This window comes from Anolis carolinensis, chromosome 3, assembly GCF_035594765.1.
Source record: "Anolis carolinensis isolate JA03-04 chromosome 3, rAnoCar3.1.pri, whole genome shotgun sequence".
Taxonomy (NCBI): Eukaryota; Metazoa; Chordata; class Lepidosauria; order Squamata; family Dactyloidae; genus Anolis; species Anolis carolinensis.
Genome location: NC_085843.1, coordinates 176,819,718 through 176,835,480, shown reverse-complemented (window position 1 = coordinate 176,835,480; position 15,763 = coordinate 176,819,718). Strand labels below are relative to the sequence as shown.

Sequence of the window (15,763 nt, the reverse complement as noted above, 5' to 3'; positions counted from 1 at the left end):
GGGGCCGCGGGAGGCGGGGTCGCGCTCTGCGGGAGGCGTGGCCAGGTCTGGTCCCGCCTCCCGTGGGGCGCGCCCTGGCGCAGCAAGGCTGCGTGTGGCGGTCGTCCTTCCATGGCCTGGAAGGACTCCCGCTGCATGCAGCCTGGCCGCCCAGCCAGGGCGCGCCCCGCGGGAGGCGGGACCGGCCACGCCTCCCACGGCGCGCCCCCGCTGCAGCGGGAGTCATTCAGGCTGCAGACTGGAAGAACTCCCGTCGCAGCTTGACTGAGCCAGGACGCGCGCCGCGGGAGGTGGGACCAAGTCTGGCCCCGCCTCCTGTGCCGCCCGCGCCACAGGAGGCGTGGCTGCCCGGCGCGGGAAGTGGGGTTAGGGCGCTGGAGGCGGGGCCAGCCCTGGCCACACACCCCGCAGCGCGGGGGAGGGGGCGCAAAAATTTTTTTTTGCGTACCCCTTTAAATTTCCTCGGGCCGGTCCCGAGTTCACCCAAAACCATTGGTGACCTCCCCAATGATGGACCTGGACCAAACCTGGCACAGGGAATCCCTATGACTAACTCAACCTACTGAAGGGGTTTGAGGGGACTGACTCAACATAGTGGGAGTTGTAGTTTACCCTACTGCCAGAGAGCACACTGAACCCCACCAATGATGCATCTAGAGCAGGCAAGAACAAACTTCGGCCCTCTAGGTGTTTTGGACTTCAGCTCCCTCAATTCCGAAGATATGTATTTATTGTTCAGAGGTCGTTGTAGTCTAAAACACTTGGAGGACCGAAGTTTGTCCATGTCTGCTCTAGAGCAAACTTGCCCAACATAACAAACTTGAATCACTGATGGAGTTTTTTGGGGTTCACCTGACATGATGGCAGTTGTAGTTAATCCATATGCATTTTGTACAGTTAAAACACTGACTTAGTATCATAGATAATTCTATGATAATTTAAAATATTATTTTAAAAAGGAATTCTGGATGAGGGCTGTATTGGGCAATATAGACCACCTCATTATTAAGGTTCTTTGCGCCAACATAGGTAAAGGTAAAGGTTTCCCCTGACGTTAAGTCCAGTCGTGTCTGTGGGTTGGTGCTCATCTCCATTTCTAAGTTGAAGAGCCGGCGTTGTCCGTAGACACCTCCAAGGTCATGTGGCCGGCATGACTGCATGGGGCGCCGTTACCTTCCCGCTGGAGCGGTACCTATTGATCTACTCACATTTGTATGTTTTCGAAATGCTAGGTTGGCAGAAGCTGGAGCTAACAGCGGGTGGCTACTCCACTCCCCAGATTCGAACCTGCGACCTTTTGATCTGCAAGTTCATAGAAGCCCTTAAAAAAAGAGTTGTAGTCTAATAATATTATAATGTAATACAACATAATAATAATACACTATTATAATTGTATGTTATATATCACATGTAATATTACTAATAATATTGCAGAATAGTGTTACAGTACAATATAGTGCTATACCAATAATATAATATAGATGCACCTATAACTTATAAGCCGCCCTGAGTCCCCTTCGGGGTGAGAAGGGCGGGATATAAATGTCGGTAATAAATAATAAATGATAGGAAGAAACAAAAGAAGACTCCAAGTGAGACTACCTTTTAGAACGAAGACGTGAATCCAGAAGATGACATGCGATTCCCAGCGTGCCTCGGCATTGATTCCGCCGCCTGGGGCGCTGGGATCTGTAGTGCAAAGGGTTCTGTGTTGGGCGCGCTCTGCTCTCCCTTCTGCTCCTGATCGACATCCCGGGACTCGATTGGCCAGCCGCGAGCCAATAATAAAGGCTCGCGCTGTGTGGGGAGTGAGGCAGCCGCAGAGTATCTGGGGCGCCCGCCGGAGAAGCAGCCGCGGGAGCCGCGCTGAGCGTGAGTACTGCTGGTCCGGGGGTTCTGTGTGCGAAATTTGGTTCAGATCCATCATTGGTGGAAGGAGAGGCTATGTCCCTCCTCCCTCCAGGCATGCAGGCAGGGCCTCGTTTTCCTTGGCTCTGCCTAATCAACGCCTGGAGGGTTAGATTGCCCTTGGGACTGTAGGCATCTCAAGATGCTGCATTAGAGGGGAAAGGGTGGGGGAATGTTGGGGGATTCAAAACCCACCCATACTGCAAGATCTTATTGTACCTGTGATTAGTTATTACATTAGATTACTTATTGGTTAGTTGCATCTTTATGCATATCTATGTCTCAAGGAGGAAACAAAGAGGGAGAGGGTTGTGAGGTATGGGGAGTCCCATGCCTGTAGTGAATAAAGCGTTGCTTTTTGTGTATATGGTGGTACAGCGTGTTAAAGCGCAGAGCTGCTCAACTTGCGGACTAAAAGGTTATAGGTTCGAATCCGGGGCGGGGAGTTAGCGCCCGCTGTTAGCTCCAACTTCTGCCAACATAGCAGTTCAAAAACATGCCAAATGTGTGTAGATCAATAGGTACCCCTCCGGCGGGAAGGTAATGGCGTTCCATGTAGTCATGATGGACACATGACCTTGGAGGTGTCTATGGACAATGCTGGCTCTTTGGCTTAGAAATGGAGATGAGCACCAACCCCGAGAGTCGGACACGACTGAACTTAATGTCAGGGGAAAACCTTTACCTATCTCCAGAATGCAGATGGTTAAATCTGTGGATCTGAATCTGGACGAAGGGTGGACTTTTTTAAACAAGTAACGGCCATTAATACAACACTATGCAAGCAGAATCAAAAAGGGCTTGTCATTTTTATCAGATTAATTTATTCCACACCCTGGTGATGTTCAGTCAGGTATGAGTTACAGTGCTGTAACCAACCATCAAGTCAAAAGCCATTGAGGGTTTGGGATGGCTACAAATGTTATAAAGCTAAGTTTGGCAGAAGCTGGGGCTAACAGCGGCAGCTCATCCTGCTCCCCAAATTCAAACCTCTGACCTTTCCGTCAGCAAGTTAAGCAGCTCAGCAGTTTAACCCACTGCGCCACTGGGTTTTAACTGGTTAACCAAATCCCCATGCCAAGTCTATGGCCCCTTCCATACAGCTGAACAAAATCCCACGTTTTCCGCATATGATAGTGCGGATTCAGATAACCCAGTTAAAAGCAGATATTGTGGGATTTTCTGCCTTAATATTTTGGGTTATATAGCTGTGTGGAAGGGCCCTGTGAGAAGCAAAAATTAAAGCCCCTCCAGAACTGCAAGCATGATGTCAACCAAATTTTGATTATTCACACTATCATTACCTACATTTCTACCAATTTACATTGCAATAGCAGCAATAGCTGACATAGTAAAAGTGATGAATTTGGTCTACCAGCAACTAGCAGGCAAAGAACTTTTTTTAAAAAGGGGGGGGGGGTGTGACCTGGATTGTTGGTGAAAACTGTGGAAACTGAAGTCTCTCCCACTGGTTCATCTATTCTAATCCATGCCTTGCCAAATAAACCATGGAACAAGGACATGTGTCATTGGGTTGCTGTGAGTTTTTTGGGCTGTATAGCCATGTTCCAGAAGTATTACTTTGTGACGTTTTGCCCACATCTATGGCAGGCACCCTCAGAGGTTGTGAGGTCTGTTGGAAACTAGGCAAATGGTGTTTATATATCTGCAGAATGTCCAGGGTGGGAGAAAGAACTCTTGCCTGTTTGAGGCAGGTGTGAATGCTGCAATTAATCACTTTGATTAGCATTTAATGCCCTTGCAGCTTCAAGACCTGGCTGATTCTATTTAGGTGATTCAACAATTGGGCCATAGAGTTTACAAAAAACCTACACACTCGGATAGATACCTACATAAAAACTCCAGCCATAGCCCCATTCTCGAGGTGTTGCCAATGCTATATTGCACTTTGTCCATTTCAACTGTGAAATTACCTTCCCCATTTCGGCATATGTTGCACTTTGCCCGGGTTCTATGAATTAGTCTCCAGTGTTAATATTGTATGTTTTATGTTGATTTTAACAATTGTTCTTACTGTAATTGATGTTTTTATTGGATAACTGTTTTATTGCTGTGTTTTGATATTTGATTGTTTTATCGGGCAAGGCCCCATGTAAGCCGCCCTGAGTCCCTTCGGGGAGATGGGGCGGGGTATAAAAATAAAGTTATTATTATTATCACCCAAGCAAAAAAAGATGCACAATTCAATCCCAGGCAGACTGTGCAAAAAAGGAATATGCAAATCCCACCTCCTCTAAGGTGAACTGAACCACCTGGATACTTCACCACAGACATCAGAAGAGCTGCAAGGCCAAGAACAAGCCACGAGTTTATTCCCTTTGTAAAGAGGCTCCTTGTGATCGAATGCAGCAATTACAGTGTGGCTGCTCCACTCTTCATTGCAGTGGAGGAAGTCTTCCCTTGAGATGTGGTTCAAAGCCCTTGTCTCAGCTGCTGGGATGTTTTTCATCCCATAATGTTGTGCGTTGAGGTGGGTTTTGAGCTTGGGAAAAGAAATTGCATTACAGAGCCAAGTCAGGGCTATGTGGTGGATGCCTTCAGAGCAGCCTTCATACAGCCACATCATTCTTAATTTTGAAGCTGAAGAATGCTGCTCCAGAGACTCCTCTGCATTTTCGTCAGGGACAAGACGCAAAAACTATGAAGTGCTTTGCAAACATACTGACAGCTACAAAGGTGCAGACTCAACTGGCAAAGGGCACACTATATGCCTGGGTTCCCCCTCCACCTGCCTCAGCCCTTTTTCTTTTCCTGGATCTTCTGCATTGAGCAGTCAAAACATTTTCATTGGTTTTGGGACAGACCATGTATGTGGGTGTTAGCAAAACCCTCTCTTTGGCTATTTATGTAATCTGGCACCTTCGTTGCCTTGTTACTGTATGGCAGTGTGGAAGGGGCCTGAGAGAACACGACTTGCCCAAGGTCACCCAGTGGGTTTTCATGGCAGACTGCGGATTTGAACCCTACCCTCCAGAGTCATAATCTGATGCTCAGCCCTTTACACCACACAGCATTACCTGACAGTGACAAATGTTTCAATCTATAGTTCTCCATCTTTAAAAAATTATTTTTCAGCAATATAAGTGTTGTTATACAATTTAATAGACAACAATCTTCTCATATGTTGCCATATAAACCAGTTAAAACTAGCTTCTCCAACCCTCCCCACTGTAATTAAAATAAAATTAAAATGGACTTTTCACTTCCCACCTCAAAAGCATGTGATTAAAATGTTATTGTAATCTCGCCAATCTCTTATTTTAAACATACAGTACTTGAAACTGAATCTCACCCAGACCTAACTGGCCAAGCATTGTGCCTGATTTTTCTTACTCGTTGCCTTGCTCTTTTTTTTTTTGTATTGTTTTGTGTAACGCCTAGTTTGATGAAGAGCCCCAAGGATCTCAAAAGCTTTCATCCTTCTGTGTCATTGTGGTTGATCCTAATTCAGATATTGCCCAGGAGTGAACTTGCTCATTTAAAAACCACTTTACAAACGAAAGTGTGCTTTCTTGGCTTGCAGGTATATTGATAACATGTCTCCCCTTCCTTTATACATGAAGATTGATTTTTAGTGTAAACCACCCTCTGTATGCCTTGACTCAGGCTCCTTCTACACTGCTGTATAATCCAGATTATCAAATCAAATAATCCACATTATCTCCTTTGAACTGGATGATATGAGTCTACACTGCCATATAATCTGGATTGTATATGTCAGTGTAGAAGGGGCCTCAGAATTCTTACAGCAATAGAGATATGCTTATTGTTCAGAAGGAGAACAGTTGACTCTCTGTGCCCACAAATTCAGTCATCCACATCTTGAAAATACTTTTTTTAAAAATCCAAAAGCAAGCCTTTTTTAAAAATCAGGGACACCATTTTACTATACAATTGTAGATTTATAATGGAACTTTAGCACCCATAAATTTTGTATCTGTAGGGATTCTGGAACTAAGCTGCAGAGGATACCAAGGGCTTACTAAACAACTACGTTTTCTATTAGTTTTAAGTTGAAACAACCTAGACAGGTTTTGTCCTCTGAGTATGAATGTGAGAAGGAATGTTTACTGATTCTCAGAAACTTGCTGTTCTTAACTTTCTGCCCCCTATCAAATATTTTGGCTCAATACTGAAATCAGTGGGATTTACTTCTCAGTAAAGAAACACAGGATTAAGCATAATCAACAAAGCATGTTGGTGATTCACTCTAAGATCAGTGCATTTCTTAATACAGTACTGTATCTTTAAGTATATACTAATGAATATATACAAATTTTAGTGAGGCTACAAGCCTGCTGACCCAAAAGCATATTATTAAATTCATGACAGTTCTCTTTCTCAAAACAACACATGGACTTGTTAACTTTGTACAGCCTATATTTAGCCAAAATTGGTGAGCTCTCATTAGCTGTGGTCAGCATAGCCCATGTGGGATTCTGGGGAGTGAGTCCAGCACCATTGGGAGGTCCACACATTCCTTGTCTGAGATCTAAATTTTACATATAAAGGATGAAGGTAGGCCAACCTTTTGCCTCAACTATCCTTACATGTATACATTGTTGCTTAGTTTTTCTTGTGTTGGAAGTTGAATTGTTTACCAATTATTCAACTTAACCGGAAAAGCAGTTTGCAGACTGAATAAACATAGATTAAAAGTTCATTATCAGGAGACAGAATTTGTTGTTATTGTTGTGTGCTTTCAAGTCACTTCCAACTTAGAGCAAAGTTACCTTGGAGCTTTCTGGGGCTAAAAGTGTATAACTTCCCCAGGGCCATCCCAGTAAGTTTCCATAGCTGAGCGGAAATTCAAATCCTGGACTCCAGAGTGAGTTTGTAGTCAAACCACTATATCACACTGGCTCCCAATCCAATCTAAGTATTATATCCCAGTATCTCTGAATATTCAAGGCAGCCCAAACGCAGACAGTGAGCAGTGGGGCAATGATGACTCCTCCTCGCTCACCTCCAGAGGATGGGGCTTCCTTGTGAATGTTCACAGGGCAGAACCATCTTCAGGAACTGGGCATGCTGCATATGCCTTTTTGACCCAGTATCTCCCTTCCTTTGCCCAAGTGAAACACACAGAGGCACACAGGAAGAGACAAGTGAAGAACACTGTCATCATTTCACCTGTCCTGTGGATCACAGCTTCCCTTCCTGCATGCTACTTATTTTATTTGTTTATTTATTTAAACATTTATATTCCACCCTTCTCACCCCGAAGGGGACTCAGGGCTGAGCACAACATATATACAGCAAGCATTCCATGCCAGGACATAAATTATAAATTTACACAAACATTAAAAGATTAAAAACATTAAAACATGAAACATTAAAACAAGTTATATCTATGTGTTGTCGAAGGCTTTCGTGGCTGGGATCACAGGGTTGTTGTATGTTTTCCAGGCTGTATGGCCATGTTCCAGAAGTATTCTCTCCCTACGTTTCGCCCACATCTATGGCAGGCATCCTCAGAGGTTGTGAGGAATGGAGAAACTAAGTTTCTCCATACCTCACAACCTCCGAGGATGCCTGCCATAGATGTGGGCGAAACGTAGGGAGAGAATACTTCTGGAACATGGCCATACAGCTCGGAAAACATACAACAACCAAGTTATATCTACAGTAGAGTCTCACTTATCCAAGCTAAATGGGCCGGCAGAAGCTTGGATAAGTGAATATCTTGGATAATAAGGAGGGATTAAGGAAAAGCCTATTAAACATCAAATTAGGTTATGATTTTACAAATTAAGCACCAAAACATGTTATACAACAAATTTGACAGAAAAAGTAGTTCAATACGCAGTAATGTTATGTTGTAATTACTGTATTTACGAATTTAGCACCAAAATATCACGATATATTGAAAACATTTGACTACAAAAATGGCTTGGGTAATCCAGAAACTTGGATAAATGAAACTCTACTGTACTTTAAAATCAGCTGTTAAAACCAACTCATGACACCATGCGGGCTCCAGTCAGCAGAATAGGTTTCCTATTATTGCCTCATTGCACTGCCCCAAAGGCTTGGTCCCACAGCCAGGTCTTTACCATCTTTCTAAAGGACAGGAGGGAGGGGCTGATCTAATCTCACCAGGGTAAGTGAACTGGTGGTGGTTCACAAGGCCTCTTCTTCTTTCTGTGGGTGTCACGCTGTAAAGCTGTTCTCCAAGCACGATAGTCAGACACAGTCCGAAAGTTAACACAGTAATCAGTCCAAACAGAGGGTCAAAACAAGAAAGTTGTCCACGGTGCTTTCCACTATGTCAATAGCAGGGTGTCTCATCAAATGTCCAAGTCAAGATCCAAACATGTAGTCCAAGGCACATCTATTACAAGACATTGCTCCCAGCAAATGGCTACTACAGACACCAGTTATTTATGTTGCTTTGAAAGCCCTTACAACTGTGAGACCCTCATCTGAGCCAGCAGATTGGATCTTATAATAATAACTTTATTCTTATATCCTGCCCCATATCCCCTTCACAGCTGAATGGCATCGACCCTTAACTGGAGCCGGGCGGGGCAAGTAAGCTTCTGCTCTTCACCCTGAACAGTCTCATCCTGCCCTGACTCAGGTACTTCCATGTAGAAGTGCCTGGTTCCTACTTAGCAGCAGTGAGATCCAAAGTGTCAGGCTACTCAGGTGACTGCTCAGCATTTGTCCTGAATTCCGCTGTTGAGAGAAGACCCTCTTCCCCATCAACCTCATCCAGCTCCTTAGTTGTGGCACCGAGTCTCATTCACCCTAGTACCTCCCTTCCTTTGCCAGTGCACAACAGGCACACACAATTTGCAGGGGGAGCTGACAGAATCATCATCACTACTTCACCTGCGCCATGGATCCCAACCATACTTGATCTGATCCACAGATCTTGAATAATTATTTATATTTATTTATTACAATATTTATATCCCGCCCTTCTCACCGAACAGGGGACTCAGGGCGGCTTACAATAAAACACACATATAAATGCACAATACACTATAAATCAGTTAAAAAATTAATTTACATAAGACAGTCATAAAACGCATTATAAAATACAGATAGGCGTGTTCAAGTTTAAAAGACTGGGTCTGTCAATTGAGTTCCAGCGTACATAATAGTAATTAATGCTGCTAATTGTTATTCGAAAACCTGGCCCCGCAACCAAGTTTTAACCTTCCTACGGAAGGATAGGAGGGAGGGAGCCTGCCTGACTTCACCGGGGAGGGCGTTCCATAGGTGGGGAGCCACTACTGAAAAGGCCCTGTCTCTCGTCCCCGCCAGCTGCACCTGTGAGGCTGACGGGACCGTGAGCAGGACCTCATCTGATGATCTTAAGCTTCGAGGTGGGTCGTAGCAGGAGACACGTTTGGACAGATAAGCTGGGTCAGAACTGTTTAGAGCTTTATAGGCTAAAGCCAGCACCTTGAATTGTGCTTGGTAGCTAATTGGCAGCCAGTGGAGCTGGCATAACAGGGGAGTGGTATGCCATTCCAGTTATTAACCTGCCACTCCAGTTATTAACTGTACGCCGCTCCAGTTATTAACCTGCCAGCCTCCCGTTGGACTAATTGAAGCTTCCAAACAGTCTTCAAAGGCAGCCCCACATAGAGTGCGTTGCAGTAATCTAAACGGGATGTAATGAGAGTGTGGACCACCGTGGCCAAGTCTGGCTTCCCAAGGTACGGTCGCAGCTGTCGCACAAGTTTTAACTGTGCGAAGCCTCCCCTAGCCACCGCTGAGACCTGGGGCTCCAGGCTCAACGATGAGTCTAGGATCACCCCCAGACTGCGAACCTGAGCCTTCAGGGGGAGTGTGACCCCATCCAGCACAGGCTGTAACCCTATACCCTATTCGGCCTTCCAACTGACCAGGAAGACCTCTGTCTTGTCTGGATTCAGTTTCAATTTGTTGGCCCTCATCCAGTCCGACACAGCGGCCAAGCACCGGTTCAGGACCTGAACAGCCTCCTTAGTGACAGGTGGGAAGGAGGGACAGAGCTGGACATCACCTGCGTACAGATGACACCGGACCCCGAAACTCCTGATGATCTCTCCCAGCGGCTTTATGTAGATGTTAAACAACATGGGAGACAACACAGAGCCCTGCGGGACCCCACAAGTCAATGGTTGTGGGGCCGAGCAGGCGTCCCCCAATGACACCATTTGAGTGGAGCCACTGCAGAACAGTACCTCCAAGTCCCATTCCCGCGAGGCGTCCCAGAAGGATACCGTGATTGACGGTATCGAAGGCCGCTGAGAGGACCAGCAGAACCAGCAGGGACACACTCCCCCTGTCCAGCTCCCGGCGAAGATCATCGACTAAGGCGACCAAGGCTGTCTCGGTACCATGCCCCGGTCTGAAGCCAGACTGTGCCGGATCCAGAAAATCAGTGTCAACCAAGAATCCCTGGAGCTGCGAGGCAACCACATGTTCCAAGACCTTGCCCAAATAGGGGAGATTGGAGATAGGCTGAAAGTTTCCAAATTGAGTGGACCAGTGATGGCTTTTTCAACAGCGGCTTGATCACAGCCATTTTTAGGCTCGCGGGAAACTTGCCTTCCTGAAGGGAGGCATTCACCATCACCTTCACCCACTCGGCCAAACCCCCTCTGGCTTCTCTCACCAGCCAGGATGGGCAGGGGTCCAGGATGCATGTGGTTGATCTCGCCTCTCGAAGGATCTTGTCCACATCCTCGAGCTCAACCAATTGAAATGAATCCAACAAAACTGGACAAGCAGGTGCACTCGATACATCCTCAGAGACTGCCGTTAATATGGTGTCAAAGTCGGAACGGATCAGAGCGACTTATTTCTGAGTGTCAAGAGAAAAAGACAGCATGGTGTGGAAACCCCGTTAACATGTTGGGTAGCCCCTCCTGGGGACCACAGAAGTGCCCCATGTCTACCCCAGGATAGTCACTTTTTTCTTTTTTGCAGGGAGGTCTGCACTCCTAACCCCTGCAAAAGTGGAGGACTGACTGAATTTTTTAAAATGTACCTCACATCACAATGGTCAAACGGACCATTTATAGAAAGAATCCGATTCAAATACTCAACCCTTTAACCTACTAGGGAAGCTTACACCTCTTTTTCAACCTGATCTATCTAGAAAACAGTTCTTGAGATAAAAATGGGTGATGAGGGAAAAGATATGCTGCATGCTGCCTTGAGCTCACTGGAGTAATTTTTAAAATGTAAAAAAAGAATGAACCCATTTAATTCTGTATCTCAATAACATATAACATGCAAACATATTTATTAGATTAACCAACTGAATTTAATAAATAAATTAGCATGCAAGGTGGCAATTTAACTCAGTTTCATGTTGGGACACTTTAAGAATGCAAAAGTAAAATGTTTTGCTGAGTCATTTATTAAGTTCTGTTTGTTAATCATGCTGATGAGCCGATACTTTTCATGAGTAATTGCACTTTTCTGGGATCAAGAACAAACTTGTCAGATGTATTGCCTGCTTGTTTTTGAATCAATTCTGTCTCTTGTTTACACAGATGGGTTGTCCCCCAAATATATATATATATATACACACACACACACACACATATACATATACATTAACAGCTAAATAGTTGATATAGAGATTAACAAATACAATTACACTGAAGAATAAATGTAATAATAATTAATCAGTGTTACAAATTCCATGATAAATTATAGTTTTATGTTAGGTATTCAAATTATTGCCTCTGCACAGCAATGTGCTATTCACACATTGTCAAAGCGTAGAGTTGCAAACCTCACTTAAAGATTCCCTTGCAATTTTCAGATACTTCTCTGCTATTGATCTTTGATCTTGATAAGGTTGTATACCAGTATACTTTTAAAAATGCAAAGATATTAATTGAGATAACTTGATTGGTTTTTGTCTTTTTAAAAATCTTGTCTTGCAGAGCTTGACAAAAACAATAAAAACTCAAAATTTTTGCAGGATGTCTTTTCTGGCTTGATGGAATTAATACCAACCATAGTCTTTTTTATTTCTGTAGTTTAGTGTGTCGCAGTGACAACTTTATAACAGGGTACTGGAGGAGTAATTGGATAGCTGCCTTGAATTCTCTGTCTCTTCCTGATTATAAATATTCTCATGTGTTTTGTGAGACAAAGAGAACTGAGCTGGAAATTAAATCTTTTATGACCTCAATCCAATTGAGAGGTAGTATAAAACCATTGTGTAAGGAGTGGTGTGTTAGAAACAGCCCAATCCATGTTTGCCTAATCTAATGTAATGAGATTCTTTCTTCTACATGGCAGCAAAGCCAAAGGCTTCTGTAAACTGGAGCTCAGTATTTGTGCTAAAGGTGGTATATTTCATAATAACCAAACACACTGGAATTTGGTCAGTCAAAAATTAAGTGTGCCAAATATCTAGTGGAGTGTTTCAAAAGTAAAGCGGGCAACAAGTGTTTTTGCAGCATCTTCCCCATGATCTTTTTTATTTATGGGTTGAAAACTGGAAATACAGTAGAGTCTTCCTTATCCAACATTCGCTTATCCAACGTTCTGGATTATTCAACACAGTTTGCCTCCTGCCCCCGATCCAAAACTGTTTCTCTATACACCGCAAGGATTGAACTTTTTATGGATTTAATTTCTGACAATCTTGTTACTGTAAGTTCATTTTATGCAATTCTATATTTCTAGTAAATTTTTAGTAGCCAATATTTTTGTAGTCAGTGTTTTCAATATATTGTGATGTTTTGGTGCTAAATTCATAAATACAGTAATTACTACATAATGTTACCATGTTTTGGACTGCTTTTTCTGTCGATTTGTTGTAAAACATATTTTTGGTGCTTAATTTGCAAAATCATAACACAATTTGACATTTAATAGGCTTTCCCTTAATGCCTCCTTATTATCCAACATTTTCGCTTATCCAACATTCTGCCGGCCCGTTTATGTTGGATAAGTGAGACTCTACTGTAGGTCTAACAATTCATCACCATCCCCAACATACACAACAACAATAACTTATGCACTTTGTTTACAAGCAGATTAGTTCTAGGAGTTTTCTGGAAGGTGAAATCCATATGCATTGTTTTAAAGGGGAAAGCCACTTGATAGATAAAATTTTGCCTTTTTCACAGTGCTGAGGGTAGATCTCAGGAGAGTGCAAAAATAGATAGGAGTTGTACGTGCTTTACTTCTGCCCTAATAAAGTCATGGCTCTGTAGATTTCAATGATTGATTGCTGTATAACAGGCCACTTTTAAAGGCCCAGAAGCTGTAAGTGGCAGCTGTGTAGTTTGGCCTCATATTGATCTTTTTGGAATTTAGTGTGGTTCAAACTAGTCATGAAACCATTGTCACAGACATGGAATGGCAATGCTGGCTGAGGATGATGGGATTCCAGTACAGCTTGAGGTAGTCTGATCTGGTCTGTGTCAAATATTTTACCAGTAAATGCATCTACATTGAGATCCTTTAACAGTTTAACTAGAAATGTTAGGCCTGGCAAGCATTCTGCCCTGTCCTAGTTGTATGGGATTTGTGTGCATGTAAGCCAAAAAAATAGCTATACAGTCCTGTGGATATAAACGTGATATTTAAATGCCACTGTATGTGTGGTTTTGGGGTATGGACTGTTTTGTTTGTAGATGCTTAGTGTACATATGCATTTTAAATTTGCTCTTGGGTCTTTGGTGTTTATAGGACTGCTCCAGCTGAGGCTTTGCCATGGGGGAAGGCGTGGGAAAGACATGCAGGAGAATCACGTACCCAGTTGGATTTATGATGATGGATAGTGAATCATCTGATCGAAGTGTTATTAATAGCTAATAGACCTGCTTAATTGTTCTCCATGTAGCTTAAATGTCTGATTAAAAGAAGCTGGGTGCTTTTGCATTCCCTTTTACTGACTAATGCAACATCTGTGGGGTGCATTTAATATTCTATGAGTAACAACAAAGTAGTTTCACTGATGCGAAAGTGATGGAGACTTGTTTTCTGCTGGGGGAGGAGAGGAACTCTTTGAAGCTCTGGGTAAGTACCTCTGACCATTGTGACCTGCTTCCTTTGCCTTTTACATATTCTTCAAGTCATCTAAGGTGACACTGGGTGGCTATCTCATTTCACTGTCAACAACAACCCTGTGAGCTAGATTAAGGGGAGAGAATGTGGCTGGTGTCCAGTGCCCTGCTATGAACATAATAGCTCTGTGGGGATTCAAGCCTAGTTTTGCCTGACATGTGCCCAATACTGTTAAACTATATCAGCTTTTCCCTGCACGGCATCCTCCAATTGTGTTGGGTGACAAATCCCATTATCTCTAGTCAGCATGAAAATTGACCATATTGACATGGGGCGATTTAGGTTGTAGTTCAATGCATCCAGAATGTGCTGAGTTGAAGAAGGCTGCACTACACATTTTTACACATCATATAGAGGCAAAAAGTTTCACATTCAGCAAGAATCAGAAGTATGTATGATGATCTACTCATTTATATTGCATTCATGCTTTACCTTTTATGAATGCACACTTCTGACATTTTAAAATGTGTATGGCACCTAGAAGCATAAATGTGTGACATGGTTCTGACTTTTCTGTTTCTAGAACAAGGGAGATCATGTGGATCTTCAGGTGATGTTAGACTGCAAGACTCATTAGTCCTAGCCAGCATGTTCAATGATGAGAGATTATGAACACTGCAGTCCAGCAGCAACTGGAAGGCTGCATAATTGCCCTTCCATTTTGAAAGAAGAAATGGAATATAAAAGCTAAAGAATTTGTATTGGTTTGCTCTTTGATTTTCCAGCTGTGCAATCAATAAGGTTCAAGGACTTCTGATGAATAATAAAAATCAGTTGGATATTTTGACAACTAGTAGAAAGACAGATAGTTGTTATTATTAATTTCTTGTTGACTGCAGGTCAATGGACAGTGCAATTGGCTATGAAGTAGTTCAAACAATGCATGTGATCCCCTTGAGGGAATTCCCAATTTGGTTAGATATTTTCAGCCCTACTTGTTTGCTGTGTTGGCATGCATTTTGTCACATAGCCCTGTTTGCCCTGCACTCTTGCTAGGTTTAGCTTGAATTCTTCAGCAGGCCATGTGCTGCCTTACCAGTTTTCTCCTGATGGGCTCTCCTGCTAACTGCAGCCATCCCTAGATCTTCCTCATATGGAGTGTCTGTTGTTTTTACACACTGGTCGCCCCCACCCACAGTTGATTTTTTGTTTCCGCCCCCATCCACTATCCACCATGATTTCCCATTGGTGGAGTAAACAAAGTTAGTACAGATTCCGTGTCCTATGACTTGACTTGCACAAAACCCATGTAAAATGCAGGTATCAGGAGAGAGAAAAGCCCAAATGTATCAGGCTGCTGTAGTTTTGGGGATTGTTGGAAAACTTTGGCAGCTTGGCCAATCTATGCTACACTCACCCTTTGTGCCCATTACTTCAGTTCCCGCTTCACCATGCATGAACATTAGCCGAGCATAAGGAGAGCACTGAGTGGATTGGTTGGACAGTCAGCACAGCATGTTCCAACATTCACTGCAAGATCAGTGATATTTATGGAATCACCAGTGGACAAATCACCAGTTAAGTGTCATTTAATAGTTCTAAAAATTAGGACATGGCTGTTGAGTAAACAAACCAGCTTTATGGAAAGATGAACTGGTTTTAGAATACAGGGAGCAGCTTGGCCTGGCTTACATTGGTTTCACACAGTGAAAGAAAATGGTGGTGAGCCAAGACTGTCAGGTGATAAAGAAATTGTTCAGTTGCCTCATAGCTTGCAATTCAATTCTGTCCTGATTATGTTGCTGCTAATTAACTCTAGATCCGCTTTGTGTTGACCTAGAAAATGTAGATT

The 15,763-nt window shown here is 43.4% G+C and overlaps 2 protein-coding genes across 5 annotated transcripts in view; both read left to right on the top strand.

The window, feature by feature from the left end:
• Positions 1–15,763, top strand: part of LOC134297668 (uncharacterized) — a 345,438-nt gene that overhangs the window by 201,494 nt on the left and 128,181 nt on the right. The window lies entirely within an intron of this gene.
• prxl2a (peroxiredoxin like 2A) overlaps positions 1–15,763 on the top strand; it is a 68,441-nt gene that overhangs the window by 17,920 nt on the left and 34,758 nt on the right. The window contains exon 1 of one of the 4 annotated variants that reach the window (XM_016995531.2): positions 1,617–1,872. The exons of 1 other annotated variant lie outside the window; for it this stretch is intronic. In XM_016995531.2, the coding sequence (XP_016851020.2) occupies positions 1,632–1,872 (241 nt within the window). In that variant the 5' untranslated portion in view covers positions 1,617–1,631. Of the gene's footprint in view, positions 1–1,616; positions 1,873–15,763 lie in introns of those variants that run through there. 2 more of the 4 variants (XM_008115801.2, XM_016995533.2) reach the window with 2 other exon arrangements.